The sequence below is a fragment of the Ctenopharyngodon idella genome, chromosome 10 (assembly GCF_019924925.1).
Source record: "Ctenopharyngodon idella isolate HZGC_01 chromosome 10, HZGC01, whole genome shotgun sequence".
Taxonomy (NCBI): domain Eukaryota; kingdom Metazoa; phylum Chordata; class Actinopteri; order Cypriniformes; family Xenocyprididae; genus Ctenopharyngodon; species Ctenopharyngodon idella.
The window spans coordinates 41,532,313-41,550,430 of NC_067229.1; the positions used below are offsets into that span (position 1 = coordinate 41,532,313).

Consider the following 18,118-nt stretch of genomic DNA (forward strand, 5'->3'; position numbering starts at 1 on the left):
CCTCAGCATGCGCTGACCCCGCTCTGTGATTTTACGTGGCCTACCACTTCGTGGCTGAGTTGCTGTTGTTCCCAATTGCTTCCACTTTGTTATGATACCACTAACAGTTGATGGTGGAATATTTAGTAGTGAGAAAATTTCACGAATGGACTTATTGCACAGGTGGCAACCTATCACGGTACCACGCTTGAATTCACTGAGCTCCTGAGAGCGACCCATTCTTTCACAAATGTTTGTAGAAGCAGTCTGCATGCCTAGGTGCTTGATTTTATACACCTGTGGCCATGGAAGTGATTGGAACACCTGAATTCAGTGATTTGGAGGGGTGTCCCAATACTTTTGGCAATATAGTGTATGTATATATATGTATATATATGCACAGTTCCAATATACTGTAATATTTTGTAAGTCTCTAACCCCACGTTCCTCATTAAAACGTGGCTTGATTTACTTTAAATATAAGTAAAGGATTGTCCAGAAAATTTTTCTTTAAAAGAATAAAAGCGTAATAAAAAGACTAAATGTTGCTGAATTGTGTGCTGAATTCCTACAGATTTGTATGAGGAAGATAATGAAATTTAAGTTGGTGATAGCAAAAAAAAAAAACCTAATCTGTTGTAATAAGTTAAATAAATAACGTTAAATTGCGAAAACTCTTAGTAATAACTGGAAGGCTGCTATTACTAAATGGTTTAGCTGTTAAGTTTCTGTTTTGTGTGTGTGTGTGTGTGTGTGTGTGTGTGTGTGTTTATTTATTTTATTTTATTTTTTGCAACTGGCTAAGATATAATGGATTATGATTACATTTACTGCATTGCAATCTGAAACCATCAATCCACACACCAGTATGGCACAACCCAATGATTTTAATCTTTTTTGTTGTTGTTGTTGTTGTTCTTGCTGTTTTCATTTTTCCACATAGATTCAAAGAGGAGTAATCAGTCTAAGCCATTTATAAAGTGAGGGCCTGTTCATGACCTTTGACCTTATTAAGTCAAAATACAACATACATTTCCAAATGAAACTTATTTTCAATATATACAGTTAAAAGCAGTCATATAAAAGTAATTGGCTCCAGTACTCTTAAAAAATATAATTCTAGGTCTTGCTACAAATATTAAAATTTAAAATATTTAAATAAAAACTATTCATAGAACACACATTACAACATATGAACTTTAGCACATGGGTTACATTAAAAATAAAAGCTGTCTACATTGCCCAACCTCCACTGATGATTATTTTTATGCATTCTAGCTGTGTCCATTTGTTCAACACAAGGGTCCACGTACAGTGCGCGTGATGCAAATTTCATCACCAGATTAGTACGCGCGCCACCCAATTTTTGTAATGTGTAAGGGGGGTTTTGAGATAGCCGCAACTTTAGTTTAAAAGAATACAAAGATAATTTTATCAGTCATAACTTCTGGAGAAAAATAGCATGAAAAAGATTAAACTTTCTGTCCAGCTGGATTTTATTGTCCATCCTGCCATGACTCTCTCCAAATGTGCTGCGGCTTGTCACGTGCCTGCCCACACACGTGTGGCACGCTCATCGCCGCTAGGGATTCGCACCCTTTCTGTGTGATCTGAATGGGCCTCAAGCACACAGAGAATGCAATGGAATTCCCTAAAAAAAATGTAGCCACTGCCTGGCATTTCCCAAGAAGCTCTGGTGGTGGAGACTTAAGGTGGTTCTACCCAAAGTGTGAACCTTGAACAGTCCGTCTCCAACAGGGGAAACAGCGGTGATAACGTGCACCCAGGGGAGTCCTGTAAGATGCCACCTTTGAGTTGGGCTGACTAATCTGACTCTGCCTCACTTGAAGACATTTTAATAGGTGAACCCTCTTTCATGAAGGAGTCACCCGGCACAGCGGGGCCTTTCTCGAAGGATCAGAGGACGGTCATCCTGCCTTCTGTTGCTCCCCAGGCTTACACGCCTGCTGCTTACATGCCTCATTGAGTATTATGAGCAAGTGGCCGCTCGCCTCAATATTGAAAGTTTGAAAGAAAGTTTATTGTACTTAATAGAAAAAAGCTGCATGAACTCAAAATTTGATTGTATTGTATTTTGTGTGTTGTATTGTATTTTGTGTGTTTTTGCACAAGATTAACATAGGGAGACATAAGTTAGTGTTTAATGTTGTGTTATGTTGGGATTTACAGGGGGTTCTGTTATGTTAGTTTTGTAGGGTTGCCATTGTGGTAAATAGAGTAGAGAACGATGCTGAGAATGAGGCTGAGAACAATGCTGGTGACGATGATGAGAACGATGTTGTGATGCTGTGTGATTGTTAATGAGAGACACCTGTGCACCACACTGGCCTTGCTCCGCTTCCACGGCTCTCGGCCCCGCACCACTTGTTACAAAAATTTTAAGTTCTACTAACTTAACAAAATGAGTTAGTTTGCTTAAATGTTTTGAGTATTCTGAACTTATTGAGTTTTACAGTGCTCCTGTTCTGTCATCATTTTGTGCCAATGTTAGGTTTTGCTTAGTCTTATGTAAATTTATTATTTTGAGTTTGATGAACTTAAACAAATTACGGTAATCTGTTTCCTCAAACCATTTAAGTAACGGTATGGTTGTTAAGACTTAGATGTTTTACCTGAATTCAAACTAAATGAATAAAATAAACTTAAAATCTTTAAGCTGAGTTTACTCTAATGACTGACTAAACCAATACTAAAATATAAGTGATTTTTAACTCAATGTATATGAATTTACAGTACTCATACTTATTGGTTTTAAAACTTAAATGGTTTACGGCAATCGGTTTCCTCAAATGGTTTGAGTTACCGTAACTTATCAGGTTTTACAGTGTGTAGATTACTTTGCTTACCATAATATATCTTTCACTTCCTTCTAATTAGTTGTCTTTTTCTTTCCTTATTTTTCTTCATTTATCTATACTGTGCCATTGTGTTTTGTTTCTGTTCTGTGGTTTTCTGAACCAACTCCCTAGTTTCATGACTGCTAGGTAACAACGAGGTACAAGCTGTCACGCATTTAAATATAAAAGGCAGGACATCAGTCATGCGTGTGTTTAACTGAATGAGAGGAACATCTCAGAATCTCTTGTATGTTATTTTAATATTCACTGATTAGATATTCTAATATTTTTATAGATCTCAGGAGGAACACCTAAAGAAGAATAAGACAAGAAAATGATTGTATTCATATTTATTCTTTATAATGATTGAAACTCTTTTTGTATTTCTTCTGAAACTATACTTCAACATTCACAGTTTTCAGCACCTTGCTGTTACAGACGCTGTCTGCATCTTTCTGCCACTTTCCTTCACAGGAGCTTTTTTTCTGTGCATATATGAGTACATCAAGACTTTAATTGTTTTTGACTTGTCACCTCTATATAGTGTTATATCTACTTGCATCTGCTTGCATCTGTTTGTTTAGCAGTGGACTGAAAATGGCAAATTACACTGTGAACAATGTAGACAGCTTTATAATCACTGGATTTGATCACCTGCAGAACCAAAAGCTCCTCGGATTCCTCATCTTAATAACCTACATGCTCATATTGCTTGGGAACGGCATCAATCTGTTTATCATCATGATTGACAGACATTTACACAAACCAATGTACATATTAATCTGTAATCTAGCTGTTGTTGACATAATGTTCTCCTCAACCTGCAGCACAACTATGATCTCAGTGCTGCTGGCTGAGATTAAAACTGTCTCATACTACTCTTGTATCTCAAGGATGTTCTTCTATCATGTTGGTGATTTCACAGAGTGCATGGCTCTGACATTAATGGCAATAGACAGACTTCTTGCAATTAGGCTTCCTTTAAGGTATCACAGCATTGTAACAAATTCACGAACATTTCTGTTTATTATACTGACTTGGCTCATTGCTTTCACTCTAATGGTTGTTTTGACATTAGTGGTAGACAATGTCCCATACTGTCAGCCTGTTATCAGATACGTGTTCTGTGATTATCCTTCCATGATCAGAGCTGCTTGTGTCAATCCTGAACCATATTTTTTCTTGCCTGCAATGATTAATCTTTGGTGGTTCTGTGGACTGTTTCCCTTTGTTATGTGCACTTATGCTGTTATGGCATACAGTGTGACCAAACTTTCCAGCAACTCAAGCAGAAAGCAAATGATCAACACTTGTTTGAGTCACCTCATTGTCCTGCTCAGTTTTTATGCACCAAAGCTAGTCTCTAACTTACTAACTCGAATAGGAGTTGTGCTTACTTTAACTGAGAGAAATGCAATATTGATAATTGCCTCTCTAATTCCTCCCTTAATAAACCCCACTGTTTACTGCACCAGGACTAAAGAGATAAGGAAACGATTAGCAGATGTATTTTTGCGCAAAAGAGTTGTACCGAGTCATTTAAAGATTTTATTGTGATGGATTATTCTGCTTATTATCAAGAATAATTGTAATGATGTTGGTTGTTTGATAATGTGTTTTTGGTGCTCTTGCTCATGTTAGAGACTAGGCCAAAGCATAGACATGTTGATATGTTGTATGTTCAATTTGTTTTCAAAAAGAAGGAAAAGAAAGTGGGGGGAAAAAATGTCAGTATTCGACGAAAATAATGCTATAATGTACAAAGCCTAGAATACTGCTAATCTCTTTAAAAAATGATTTAGTACTGTCGATTTTAATTATATTTGGACCTTTATTGATCTTTAAAAAAATAATGGTAAGGGTAAAGCTTATAGACAAACTTGGTTTGATTAATCTTGTGTGTCATTATAAACAGTAATGGATGTCACTTATTTACATCACTCCTGTTTGATAATTATCTCAGGTTTCCTATCCTTACAATCTTCAGGGTCTGTCTAGTGACTCCAGAGAACAAATTAAGGGCATGTAGCAAGTATGTTGACACTCCTCAGACAAACAGTGACAGTGTTTATTGCACTGTTACATGGAAACCCTTGACATCTGATCTCTAATGCCTTACTCACTGAGGACCTCTCCTCTCAAAACACATAATAATCAAACTGTATTAAAAAGAAAAAAGATTATGTAAGATGTATGTAAATTATAAAAGAATGTAGGCTATTGTTTCTACAAGCCTAATCATTAATTTAGAAATGAACATCAGCTCTTGCATATTGTTTTGCGATTTGCCAGATTATTGTCCTATACCAATTTTTAATAGTTCTTGGGTTTAAATGCATGACTAGTTGTGTTGCAAGGTAATCAGACTTTTAAAAATGTCTAAATTAACTTAGATTACATAAACTGTACACTGAGGTATATTAAATTGCTGAATGTTAAGAAATTTGTAATAGTGAAAGTAAAAGCTTCTGCTCATTGTGATTGCTTTGCTTAGGCTACAATGCTTTCCACCTTATTAATATACACAAGAGCCCTCTTAATGATCCATTAATAGCAGAGCAGATAATGTTCCCTGTAGTGTTTGAGATCCCATTACACAAATGTTTTAATAAAATCAGTAACTGATATCACTGCTGGGACCAAGGGACAACAGACTTCATTTATGTTTATTAATATTCTTATTCTATATGACTGTCCTCTTTATATGTTAGTGAGTCAAATATGACAATTTTTAAAATGGCTCCTCCTAAGTCCCTCTAATATCTAATATTGCCTTTAATTCTAGGAGGTCCAGCAAAGTAAAGACTTTTTCACCGTACATGGCGAAATCAAAGAGAACAAATTATAATCAGCAATACGATTCACAAACAGTAAAGGCCCCGATACACTTCAAGCGAAATCGAATAATAAAATGGTGTGATGTCATTTCGAACAAAATCAGAAATTTCATTTGGTGTTCGTTTCAGGAGTTAGAAACAGCTTGCCAAAAAGCTGTTTACCAGCCAGAGCGAACATTTCCGGAAAGTTCGCTCCGGCTGGTAAACAACTTCAAACTACCATTGGTCTGTGGCATTTATGTACTAGGTAGGTTTGACTCTGAGGCTCCGCCTTCTTTGATGTTAAAATCTTCTCCAGTTTCTTCTGTTCAGTCTGTCAAGGTCAGACGTCGAGACGTGAGTAAAAACATGAACACACTGGAGAGCCGCTTTATAGTACAAATTCTACTTGAAAGAGATACTGACACTGTTTTTCATGGTAAATACTGTAAAGCTGCTTGATTTTAAGCAATCTATTGTATAAAGTGCTATTTAAATAAACGTGATGTGACTTGACTAGAGTGCTGAATTGCAGAGTTTGTGCAAATATATTCACGTCGCTATGATCTGAAGCTTTCTTAACTGCTGTTTTCTCGCTGCTGTTATTTTTCTTGTGTGTTTATTTTGTTATTGAGAGGAAAGCACACAGCACATATTTACATATTCATATAAATGTAAAATACAAAATTTTTGCTTCAACAAGAGAAGCTTTTTTTTGTGTGTGTGTGTGTGTGTGTGCCACCTCAAATATTAGGACACAGGTTTGACGTCTGTGACGGCAAACATTATTGGCTTTAGCGAGTCTTGTGACTTATTTGCGACATGATTTTGGATATATTGATTCATCAACAGAAATCATGCTGAATTAAATGTATGTTATGATGTGAAATTAGGTAATATTATTGAATCAGTGTGACAGCATTGAACACATTTAATCTCATTGACTAAATAATGAAATCACCCTAAGCTTTAAATACCATTATCTCAATATTCTATGAACCTACACACATTTGTAAACATTTTTGCAAATGCTTTTAATAAGTTAATACTATAGGGCGCATAGACACTATATCAGGGTCTATGCAAACTTACAAAACATAAAAAAATGCTAAATATATATATATATGGACCAATCAGCTTGTGCCAAGTAGTTAACGCTGTAATTATCATCAGCTTGCATTAAGACCCATCAGCCTGCACCATCTAGAGTTTCATGACAGAACTATAGCTGTTGCTCACACATTTAAATGGCTGGTTACATTCACTATAGCAGTTTGCAGCACGCTTCAAACCTCTAAAACCCTCCACCTTCCCCAGCTCCACCTGTATAGATTTGCTATGGATTATTGATATATGCTATTTGTGCAGCAGCACTATGTCTTACTCGCAGCAGAAGCAATAATCAGCAGCAGCAATAATCTACAACAACAGAAATAATCTACAGAAGCAGCAATTCAGCAGCAACGTAGCAGATCTATTTCGCCAAGACCAAATACATTAGCATTGTCATATCCATTACCATGCTAACAATCTTCAGAGAGTTGTCATGATAGAAATATAAATATATATATATATATATATATATATATATATATATATATTACATTACAAAACTTACAAAACAATCTTAGGTTTATGTTGAACTATGGCTTGCCTATTATCAGTCTGTAACTGTTATGAACTATTGTGTTTTGAACAAATTCCCATGTTTAATCACGGCTGCTAAGAAACCATGAAGTATCTGTCACACCATAAAAATATAAAAAGCAGGACATCAGTCTGTACTGGATGAGAAGAACATCTTAGGATCTCTTGCATGCTATTTTAATATTCACTGATTAGAAATTTTAATGTTTTTAAGGATCTAAAGAAGAACGCCTAAAGAAGAATTAGACTACAATGTTTTACATGTTATTCATATTTACTCTTTAACATGTCTGAAACTCTTTTTGTATTTCTTTTGAAACTATACTTCAACTTTCACAGTTTTCATCATCTTGCTGTTACAGACACTGTCTGCATCTTTTCCTTCACAGGAGCTTTTTTTCTGTGCATATATGAGTACATCAAGACTTTAATTGATTTTGTCTTGTCCCTTGTAGATAGTGTATTTTAATCTGTTTGTTTTAGCAGTGGACTGAAAATGGCAAATTACACTCTAAGCAATGTAGACAGCTTTATAATCACTGGATTTGATCACCTGCAGAACCAAAAGCTTCTCGGTTTCCTCATCTTAATAACCTACATGCTCATATTGCTTGGGAACGGCATCAATCTGTGTATCATCTTGACTGACAGACATTTACACAAACCAATGTACATATTAATCTGTAATCTAGCTGTTGTTGACATAATGTTCTCCTCAACCTGCAGCACAACTATGATCTCAGTGCTGCTGGCTGAGATTAAAACTGTGTCGTACTACTCTTGTATTTCAAGGACGTTCTTCTATCATCTTGGCGATTTCACAGAGTGTATGGCTCTGACATTAATGGCAATAGACAGACTTATTGCGATTAGGCTTCCTTTAAGGTATCACAGCATTGTAACAAATTCACGAACATTTCTGTTTATTTTTCTGACCTGGCTCATTACTATCACTCTAATGGGTGTTTTGACGTCTGTGGTAGACAATGTCCCATACTGTCAGCCTGTTATCAGATATGTGTTCTGTGATTATCCTTCCATGATCAGAGCTGCTTGTGTCAATCCTGAACCATATTTTTTCTTGCCTGCAATGATTAATCTGTGGTGGTTCTGTGGACAGTTTCCTTTTATTATGTGCACCTATGGTGTTCTGGCATATAGTGTGACTAAACTCTCCAATAATGCAAGCAGAAAGCAAATGATCAACACTTGTTTGAGTCACCTCATTGTTTTGTTTAGCTATTATGCACCAAAAATGGTTTCTGGATTACTAACTCGAGTAGGAGTTGTGCTTACTTTAACAGAGAGAAATGCGATATTAATAATTTCCTCGTTAATTCCTCCCTTAATAAACCCCACTGTTTATTGCACCAGGACTAAAGAGATCAGGAAACGATTAGCAGATGTATTTTTGCATAAAAAAGTTGCACCAAATCATTTAAAGGTTTTATCATAATAGATTATTTTCATTCTCATGGCTGATTGTGATGATGTTGCTTTTTAATGTCTTTTGTAATGCTCTTGCTCATGTTAGAGATTAAGCCAAAGCATAGGTGTGTTACAGTGTAGTGTAATGGACAGTATTTGATGAAATTAAGGATGTAATGTGCAAGAAAACATTTTTTTAGAGGACATTGCTCTGTACAGTAGCTGCCACATAAAAAAAAACTTTGTTACATATTTGTACTTTGTCCCACACCTTAAATAATACTGAAAATATCATAATTATAATAATAGCAACTTTACTTTTTAATTATACAGTACATACTTTGTCAGATTTGTTGTTTCATGTAATTTACAATAAATCTAAAGCCCACATACTGCAATTAAATTATGTTGTCAGTTCACCCTTTTAGTGCTCAATCCTGTTCTGTACACACACAGTTCAGTGATTTACGGGAGTGACAACCGCATTGTACAACCGAATTAACTCCCGATAAATGCACGTAGTGACAATCGCATACAAAAATTATATGCATGTGTGTACCGAACCGAACTGAACAACATTTATAATGCTATACTTTGTGTTATATTACCATGGTAGTAAACTATGATGACTTCCACTTCTGAGAAACCCTGGAAATATGAAAAGGGTCCATTAAGAGATGGCACTCGTGATGTTCTACTCGGAGCTGTTTCACATCCTCAGACTCGGATTTATGCGTTTCTATAGCAACACTATGAACGCCGAAATGAATCTGCAGCAGTCAGGAGGAAGTAAGGAGGAATCTGCAGGAAGTCAGAGCTCTTTAAGATATTTATGTTCATTATTGTTGCAATGTTATGTGCTTTGAGCGGCGCTGGTTCCGGAAGTACTTTTTCCATTCATTTTTCCTATAGGCATTTTTTTTTGACGTCTTCATTAAACAGTTATATGAACCAAGCCAATCGGATATGAGTTGAAACACTATAAACTTTTATTTGAAGCAAAAAAGACAAAGGTACAAGACTGTGTACTTAACGGCTTTACAGGGGAAAGAACTTCAATCCCATGAAGCATTGCGAACAGCATGAGCTGACGCCTGTTCATGTGAGCAGCACAAGGCATGTGTGTGATGCTGACGCAGGAGCCGGCCAATAATGAGCAAATGTTCTGACGTAAACACGGAAACGCAGCATTGCGCCAACTGTGTAAAAGATTGACAGGGAAAAGGAAAAATTATTGAATAAAGTAATTATTTTTGTTTTGTTTTTGCACACAAAAAGTATTTTCGTCGCTTCATAACATTAAGGTTGAACCACTGTAGTCACATTGACTATTTTAATGACGTTTTTACTACTTTTCTGGACACTGAATGTGGTAATATCGTTGCTTTCAATGGAGGATAAAAAACTTATTGGACTTCATCAAAATATCTTAAAGGGTTAGTTCACCCAAAAATGAAAAATTCTGGCATTAATGACTCACCCTCACGTCATTTGACACCCGTAAGACCTTCGTTCATCTTCGGAACACAAATTAAGATATTTTTGATGAAAATCCGATGGCTCAGTGAGGCCTGCATTGACATCAAGTTAATTTACACTTTCAAATGCCCAGAAAGATACAGACATATTTAAAACAGTTCATGTGACTACAGTGGTTCTACCTTAATGTTATGAAGCGACAAGAATAGTTTTTGTGCATCAAAAAAACAAAACAACAACTTTATTCAGCAATATCTAGTGATGGGCGATTTCAAAACACTGCTTCATGTATTTTAATACTTCTTTATCTTATAAAAAAGTGAAAGACTACCAGCCTGAAAACAAGATTTCACATATAAAGGAAGCTGCAAGTATAATAATGAGAAAGAGTCTAAGGTTGTTACCCATGAAGGCTGGTTAAGATTTTATGACAAATGTGCCATACAATTATCATAAACATAATTCATTCAATTTGTGCATTATATTCTAAGTCTTCAAACATGAGGAAAAGACCAAATGTTACTTTCATTTAAAAAAAATCCACCTCAAGTGTTACAACACAGGTTCAACGTCTGCAATGTCAAACATTATTTGCTCTTGCTTATCCTGTGACTGATTGTGACATGCGTGGTTTTGATATATAGATTCATCAAAATAAATCATACTGAATGAAACATGTTATAATGTGGAAATAGGTAAATAAATGTGATATGATTTAATTAAATACATTTCATTAAATACATACAATCAAATTAGCCTATTAATTCTATGAAATTAATATTCTATGACCATAAAATAAGCATTTGTACATCTCTAAAGTTGCTCATCACAAAAATGCTTTACTTGATGTTGTCAATACATTAATAATGTATGTCTCAATGTCTATACACAATATGAAAGCTGTTAATAAAAAAATAAAACATTTGTCAATCATAGGTTGATTCAATGTGATGAACTATAGTTTGTGTATTATCAACCTTGAACTGTTATAGGAAAGACTCTGGTGTTCTGAACAAACTCCCAAGTTAAATCACAGCTGCTAAGAAACTGCAACGTATCAGCCAGACTATAAAAATATAAAAGGCAGGACATTAGTCATACATCCGTTAAACTGAATGAAAAGAACATCGCAACCTCTTGCATGCTATTTTAATATTCACTCAATAGACATTCTGGTAACATTTTACAATAAGGTCCTATTAGTTAACATTAGTTAATGCATTAATTAACATTACCTAACAATGAACAATACATTGTTACAGTATTTATTCGTCTTTGTTAATGTTAATAAAAAATACAACTGTTCATTGTTAGTTCATGTTAACTAATTTCAGTTAAGGGTTACCGAAATTCGAATAATTCTTATTATCTAAAGAGGTATGGCTAAAGAAGAATAAGACAAGAAAATGTTTTAAATATTATTTATATTTATTCTTTATAATGATTGAAACTCTTTTTGTATTACTTCTGAAACTATACTTGAACTTTTACAGTTTTAATCACCTTGCAGTTACAGACGCTGTCTGCATCTTTCTGCCACTTTCCATTACAGGAGCTTTTTTTCTGTGCATATATGAGTACATCAAGGATCTAATTGATTTTGACTTTTTATTTGTATATAGAGTATTTTAATGTGCTTGCATCTGTTTGTTTTAGCAGTGGACTGAAAATGGCAAATTACACTGTGAACAATGTAGACAGCTTTATAATCACTGGATTTGATCACCTGCAGAACCAAAAGCTCCTCGGATTCCTCATCTTAATAACCTACATGCTCATATTGCTTGGGAACGGCATCAATCTGTGTATCATCTTGACTGACAGACATTTACACAAACCAATGTACATATTAATCTGTAATCTAGCTGTTGTTGACATAATGTTCTCCTCAACCTGCAGCACAACTATGATCTCAGTGCTGCTGGCTGAGATTAAAACTGTCTCATACTACTCTTGTATTTCAAGGATGTTCTTCTATCATCTTGGCGATTACACAGAGTTCATGGCCCTGACATTAATGGCAATAGACCGACTTATTGCGATTAGGCTTCCTTTAAGGTATCACAGCATTGTAACAAATTCACAAACCCTTCTGCTTATTTTTCTGACCTGGCTCATTACTATCACTCTAATGGGTGTTTTGACGTCTGTGGTAGACAGTGTTCCATACTGTCAGCCTGTTATCAGATACGTGTTCTGTGATTATCCTTCCATGATCAGAGCTGCTTGTGTCAATCCTGAACCATATTTTTTCTTGCCTGCAATGATTAATCTGTGGTGGTTCTGTGGACAGTTTCCTTTTATTATGTGCACCTATGGTGTTCTGGCATATAGTGTGACTAAACTCTCCAATAATTCAAGCAAAAAGCAAATGATCAACACTTGTTTGAGTCACCTCATTGTCTTGTTTAGCTTTTTTGCACCAAAACTGGTCTCTGCATTATTAACTCGAGTAGGTGTTGTGCTGAATTTGACAGAGAGAAATGCAATATTAATAATTTCCTCGTTAATACCTCCCTTAATAAACCCCGCTGTTTATTGCACCAGGACTAAGGAGATCAGGAAACGATTAGCAGATGTATTTTTGCACAAAAAAGTTGCACCAAATCATTGAAATGTTTTATCATAATAGATTATTTTGTTCATTCTCATGTTTGATGGTTTTGGTGTTGCTGTTGCATTTAATAATATCTTTTGTGATGCTTTTGCTCATGTTAGAGAATAAGCCAAAGCATAGATGTGTTATATTGTAGTGTTTTGGACAGTATTTGAAGAACTTGATGTAATGTACAAGAAAAAGTCTTGGAGAATTCTTTGGCCATTTCACATACTTAAATAATGATGAAAATATTTTTTTACTTTACTTTGTAACTATATATATACTTTGTCAGATTTGTTGTGTCATGGTATGATTCAATAAATGTTTTTTCAGTCATAGTTAATACACTGATATTCATAATGGTTAAATCGCTACCAACAAGAATAAACACATAACTGTATGTACAAGTGCATATTTTAATTACAATATTGGAATAGAGTAGAAACGCTTATCCAAAATGTGCAGCTTTTTTGTGGGTTTTTCCTCACTTAAGGTTTATTTATATTTTCATAAGTACAGATGTCTAAAGAAATTGAAAGGGCAAACACATAATACTGTTATACAAAAAAAGAAATCTAATAAAAATATAAATACATTTTACAGTTTTAGTTATAAAAGGTCTATGATTCCATTTATGCATATTTCACCAGTGATCACCACAAGATGCATGCTAGTTAGAAATGTGTCTGAGTGTTGCCCGACTTGCTAACGTGTCTAAAAAAATCATAAAGATGAGGTGGCCATGACAGGCTGCACAGTCAGGGACATTTGCTCTCACACCAACTGCACTAACTAAAGTTAGTTAGCATAGTTACGGTAGGATTTTCAGTGCCCCAGAAAGCCTCGGGACCCACCGGTTATGGTATAAGGAGTGTTACCTTCCTGACAATAGACCAATCACAATAGAGCTGAAAGTTTTAAAGAAAACTAAAACAGAGCGTTTAGACAGAGGGTGAAAGCAACAGGTGCAGCAACAATGTAAATTTAAATTATAAAAAAAAATACACCCCTAAACTAAATTAAGAACCTGTAAATGAGCATAATAGAGGCCATTCGCTAGTGCACCTCTTGAGGCCAGGGGAGTGAGATTTACTCACTACGTTACACTTACTAATACCTCTTATTTCCCTATGGAACATAAGACTGTGACAATCTGCTTCCATCTTGTTCTATCATTGGCAGCATGTTGTCCTTCGCCCCATGAGAAGTGTGGTTCTTTCAGTTGAGCTTCTACATTCCTCTTCCAAGTTGTTTTCGGCCTTCCTTGCTTACTTTTCCTAGGTGGTCTCAAATTCATAGCTACTTTCGAGATGTGGTTCTGGTCCATCTGAAGGACATGCCCAGGCCATTTCATTCTACAGCGCTATGAGTTGGTCTTCTTATATAACTCAGCATTTGAGATCCTCTCTGGCCAGAAGATATGGCAAATTCTCCTGATGCAATTGTTGTGGAATACCTCAATCTTCTTCATGTCACACTTAATGACATGCCAGCACTCTGACCCATGCAGCAGAACAGATTTGACATTGCTGTTATATAGTCTCATCTTTGTTCTGATGCTGTATTGTGCAGATTTCCAGATGGGCTGGAGTCTAGTGAATGCACAGCGGGCTTTACTTAGTTTTGCTTTAATGCCCTTAGCTGCAGTATTGTCCATGCTCAACAAACTCCTCAACATCTTCAAATTGACTTCAATTCAGAATAATGGGTTCATCATCTTGCGTTGATGAGCATCAATTGGGTTTTGGTAGTGTTTATGTCGAGGCCTATTTTTTTGGCAAAGTTGTCCAGTCTATTGGTCTTCTCTTGTAAGTGGACATGCGCATACCTGTCAACACTCCCGTTTTCTCCCTTTGGACTTGTAGGCTTTCTGTACAAGCTTTTGGAGGCTTGGTAACTTAGTGCTGAACATCTTGGTTTTAAGTCATTTCCTTTCCTCTATTTTCCCGCTAATGTTAACCACTCCTTGTGTTTCCTCTTCCTGTAGCCTAAGATCTCGATAGATGTATCAACATAGGTCTTCTTAATGGCCTCCCACTTGGTGTTAACATCTGGGTCCCTATCTGTTTTCTCATCTAAGGCACTAAAACGGTTCCTCAGTTCTAGTCTAGTAGTTCTTGTTGATTTGAGGACACTTGATCTTGGCAACATCTAGCTGTTACAAGGTTATCACCTTACAAAGATTGAATTTGATAGTAATTTTCACAAAGTAGTGGTCACTGTTGACATCCATACCTAAGCACACTTTGACACCTTGGAAGGACCTGTGCAACTTTACGTTGAACAGGATGTGGTTGATCTGATTGATTGTGTTACTATCAGGTGATTTCCATGTCAGCTTGTGGATGTCCTTATGTTGGATGATCGTGTGTTCGTTTGGGGGACTGATGTCAATATCCATATGGTGTGTGATGGTGAGATTACAGTGCTTTGAATAGAAGTATGTTTTGATCATCCGTTCACAGAGTGGTTCCCATTCTACATGGCTCGGATATTCCATGGTCCAATGTGGATCTTTTGTTTGGGCTGAGCAGACTGTCTGTCGCACTCCTAACCTCCTGCTGGTGGCCTCTGTCAGAGTTGGTCATACTGCCAGGCTTGGTGTTGTTATTTGCATTTGTCTTGGTTTCTGTAACAGAATGGTGTGTTTACAGGGTGGGGCTGTTGGCCCCACGCCTAACCCACAACCTGGAGGACCAGGTGTTGTCCTTAGTCTGTCCCTTTGCCTGAGACCAATCCAGCATGGTTGAACCTGTCAGGGACCTTAGTTTCCCGCTGACGTAGCTCCCAGGGTCACTAGGACATGCAAACCCCTCCACCATAGCAAAGTGATAACACAAGGGGGGCTTCATTCAAGGTACCAGGTGCAAACTAATTTCTAACACATACATTTTTTTTAATAAGGCAGCAATATTGTGGCACAGTTCGACCCAAGAATCATGTTACAAACTGGTGTGTCATGGGAAGAAAACAAGCTGGCAAATCACTACAACATAAATAAGAGCTGATGTATTTGACTTTATTTCTAAATGCCTCATTAGGTTAATAAAAAAGCTGCCTATAGCCATAATGTACACAGATACTATTTTCTTACTAAACAGACAATGATGTTTGTGTTTTGAGAGGAGAGATGCTCATTGAGGAACACATTAGAGATTTGATGTCATGAGTTTTCATGTAACCAAGTGCAATAAACCCTGTCACTGTTGTTTGTCTGAAGAGTGTCAACATACTTGCTACATGCCGCTAATTTATTCTCTGGAGACACTAGACATACCCTGAAGATTGTACTGATGGGAAACCAGACCTAAGGGAATTGTCACTCAGAAATGAAGTAAATAAGTGACAACACCCATGTAGACTATTATGTAAAATTGTCTACATAAAGATTATGTAGACAATGACACTCAAACTAAGATGTCTTTGAGATGTCTGTGACCTTTAACCTTCATCATGAATTATAAAGATCAATAAAGGTCAAAACATAATTATGGATTAATTTTGGATTTAAAATGTAATTTAACATTAAGGTAGAGTTTAGGGTAGGTTTAGGGTTCCTTTAAGTTTAATTAAACAAATAATATAAGTGAATAGAATATTTTTAGAATATTTTTTGGAAAACAATGTTTTTAGCACCACCCAGAGGACATTTCATAGGGAAATTGCAGTCAAACAGCATTTTTGTTCGTATTTTAGTAAGTTTTGCGTAAAAAATTATGCATACTAGTAATGTTTTTCTCATGCAATCAGGCTTATTTTTCACACACAAAAAAAAAGTATTTTACAAAAAATAGTACCTTTAAAAACAGTCCATATGACTCAAGGCTTGAATTTCAAATCTTCTAAAGTGACACAATAGCTTGGTGAGGAACACATTAAAATTTAAACTTACAATTTAAAGTGTTTAAAGTAACAAAACACTATAATTTATCATTAATAAAGATATATCTTAAATATATGTATGTACATGTATAACGATTTAGTAACTTTATTATTGTTTTATTGTTTATTGATTTAGTATTTTTATTGAATCGTTGTTGTTGTGGATCTCTTCCTGCGCATTTGTGGATTTTGAAACAGTTTTAGCATCAAGACTGCAGACAAATCCACAAACAGGTCGATTCCACCCACCGACTACTCAAGCCAATCAGATAACAGCCACATTGCGCTTACCAATCGCGGCACGTTCTCGCTACCAATCACGTTTTGCTTTACAATCGTGGGCGGTCTCGTCCTGCATTGGCTTAGATAGGAAGTATAGGGTTCTTAAACACTGGTACAGTAAAAAGATGTTTAAAATTTAGATTTCGTTAGACAATTAGACTGTCTCAAGCCAAACGTGATTGGCTGTAGCAAGAACGTGCTGCTATTGGTCAGCACAATGTGGCCATTATCTGATTGGCTTGAGTAGTCGGTGAGTAGAGTCGACCTATTTGTGGATTTGTCTGCAGTCCTGATGCTAGAATTGTTTCAAACTCCACAAATGCGCAGGAAGAGATACACAAATGTGTGTTGCAATTCACAAATATACAAAAAGCGATTCACAAATGAATGCCAGGCAGAGTGTGACATAAAAACATATTTGTGAATATGTTTTTTATTAGCAAATCTCATTTTGTTTTTTTGTAACATATTTTTTGAGGATCTCATTCTATTTATTTGTGCATATAATTATTTTTTGTGAATCTCTTTACATTTATTTGTGGGTCATAATCTATTTATTTAGAATAATGGAACAAAAATGCCCCCTTATGACTAGTCCCAGTCATAAACAGATAGAATAGTAAGTGTTAGAACTGAAGTGTTGACGAAAAAGATGCATTTTTAGCTGTTTCTTGAAACAGCATGGAATAGTCAAGGTAAAGGTGAAAGTGATTTTGTGCCACTTTGGGATGGCACAACAAGGCACCATTCACTTGCAGAACGCAAGCTTCTGAAGGGAATATAAGTCTGAAGTAGTGAGTTTAGGTATAGTGGTGCAGAGCCAGTGGTTGTTAGGCAAACATCAGTGCCGATAGGTAGGGTCTGATCTTCCTAATATTGTATAAGGCAAATATGAAGGACATAAGCAGAAGCTGAACCAAACCTGAATAACGCACAAGAAGCTTAAACGTTTGGGGTGAACTAACACTTTAATTGATCATCAATCACAACTCCAAATTCAGAGGCAGACAAATCAATTATAATACTATGTTTAAAAAAAATGGAACTCAGGAATCACAATCTTGCTATACTCTCAACAAGGGTAGCTAATATTTATCAGACAAAAACAATAAGGATTGGGGGGTGGTAGGAGGTGCTAATCAACTACA

General features: G+C 35.9%; 3 protein-coding genes across 3 annotated transcripts; all 3 read left to right on the plus strand.

The window, feature by feature from the left end:
* The first annotated feature begins 3,419 nt into the window (after window positions 1–3,419).
* LOC127520328 (olfactory receptor 10G4-like) lies at window positions 3,420–4,394 on the plus strand. The gene has a single exon (XM_051908314.1). The coding sequence runs from the start codon at window positions 3,435–3,437 to the stop codon at window positions 4,392–4,394; it is 960 nt and encodes a 319-aa protein (XP_051764274.1). The 5' UTR covers window positions 3,420–3,434.
* A 3,402-nt stretch (window positions 4,395–7,796) lies between these two features.
* On the plus strand, window positions 7,797–8,756 carry LOC127521851 (olfactory receptor 10G4-like). Its single transcript, XM_051911295.1, has one exon. The coding sequence runs from the start codon at window positions 7,797–7,799 to the stop codon at window positions 8,754–8,756; it is 960 nt and encodes a 319-aa protein (XP_051767255.1).
* Window positions 8,757–11,876: 3,120 nt separating this feature from the next.
* On the plus strand, window positions 11,877–12,821 carry LOC127521854 (olfactory receptor 10G4-like). Its single transcript, XM_051911297.1, has one exon. The coding sequence runs from the start codon at window positions 11,877–11,879 to the stop codon at window positions 12,819–12,821; it is 945 nt and encodes a 314-aa protein (XP_051767257.1).
* The last annotated feature ends 5,297 nt before the right edge of the window (window positions 12,822–18,118 follow it).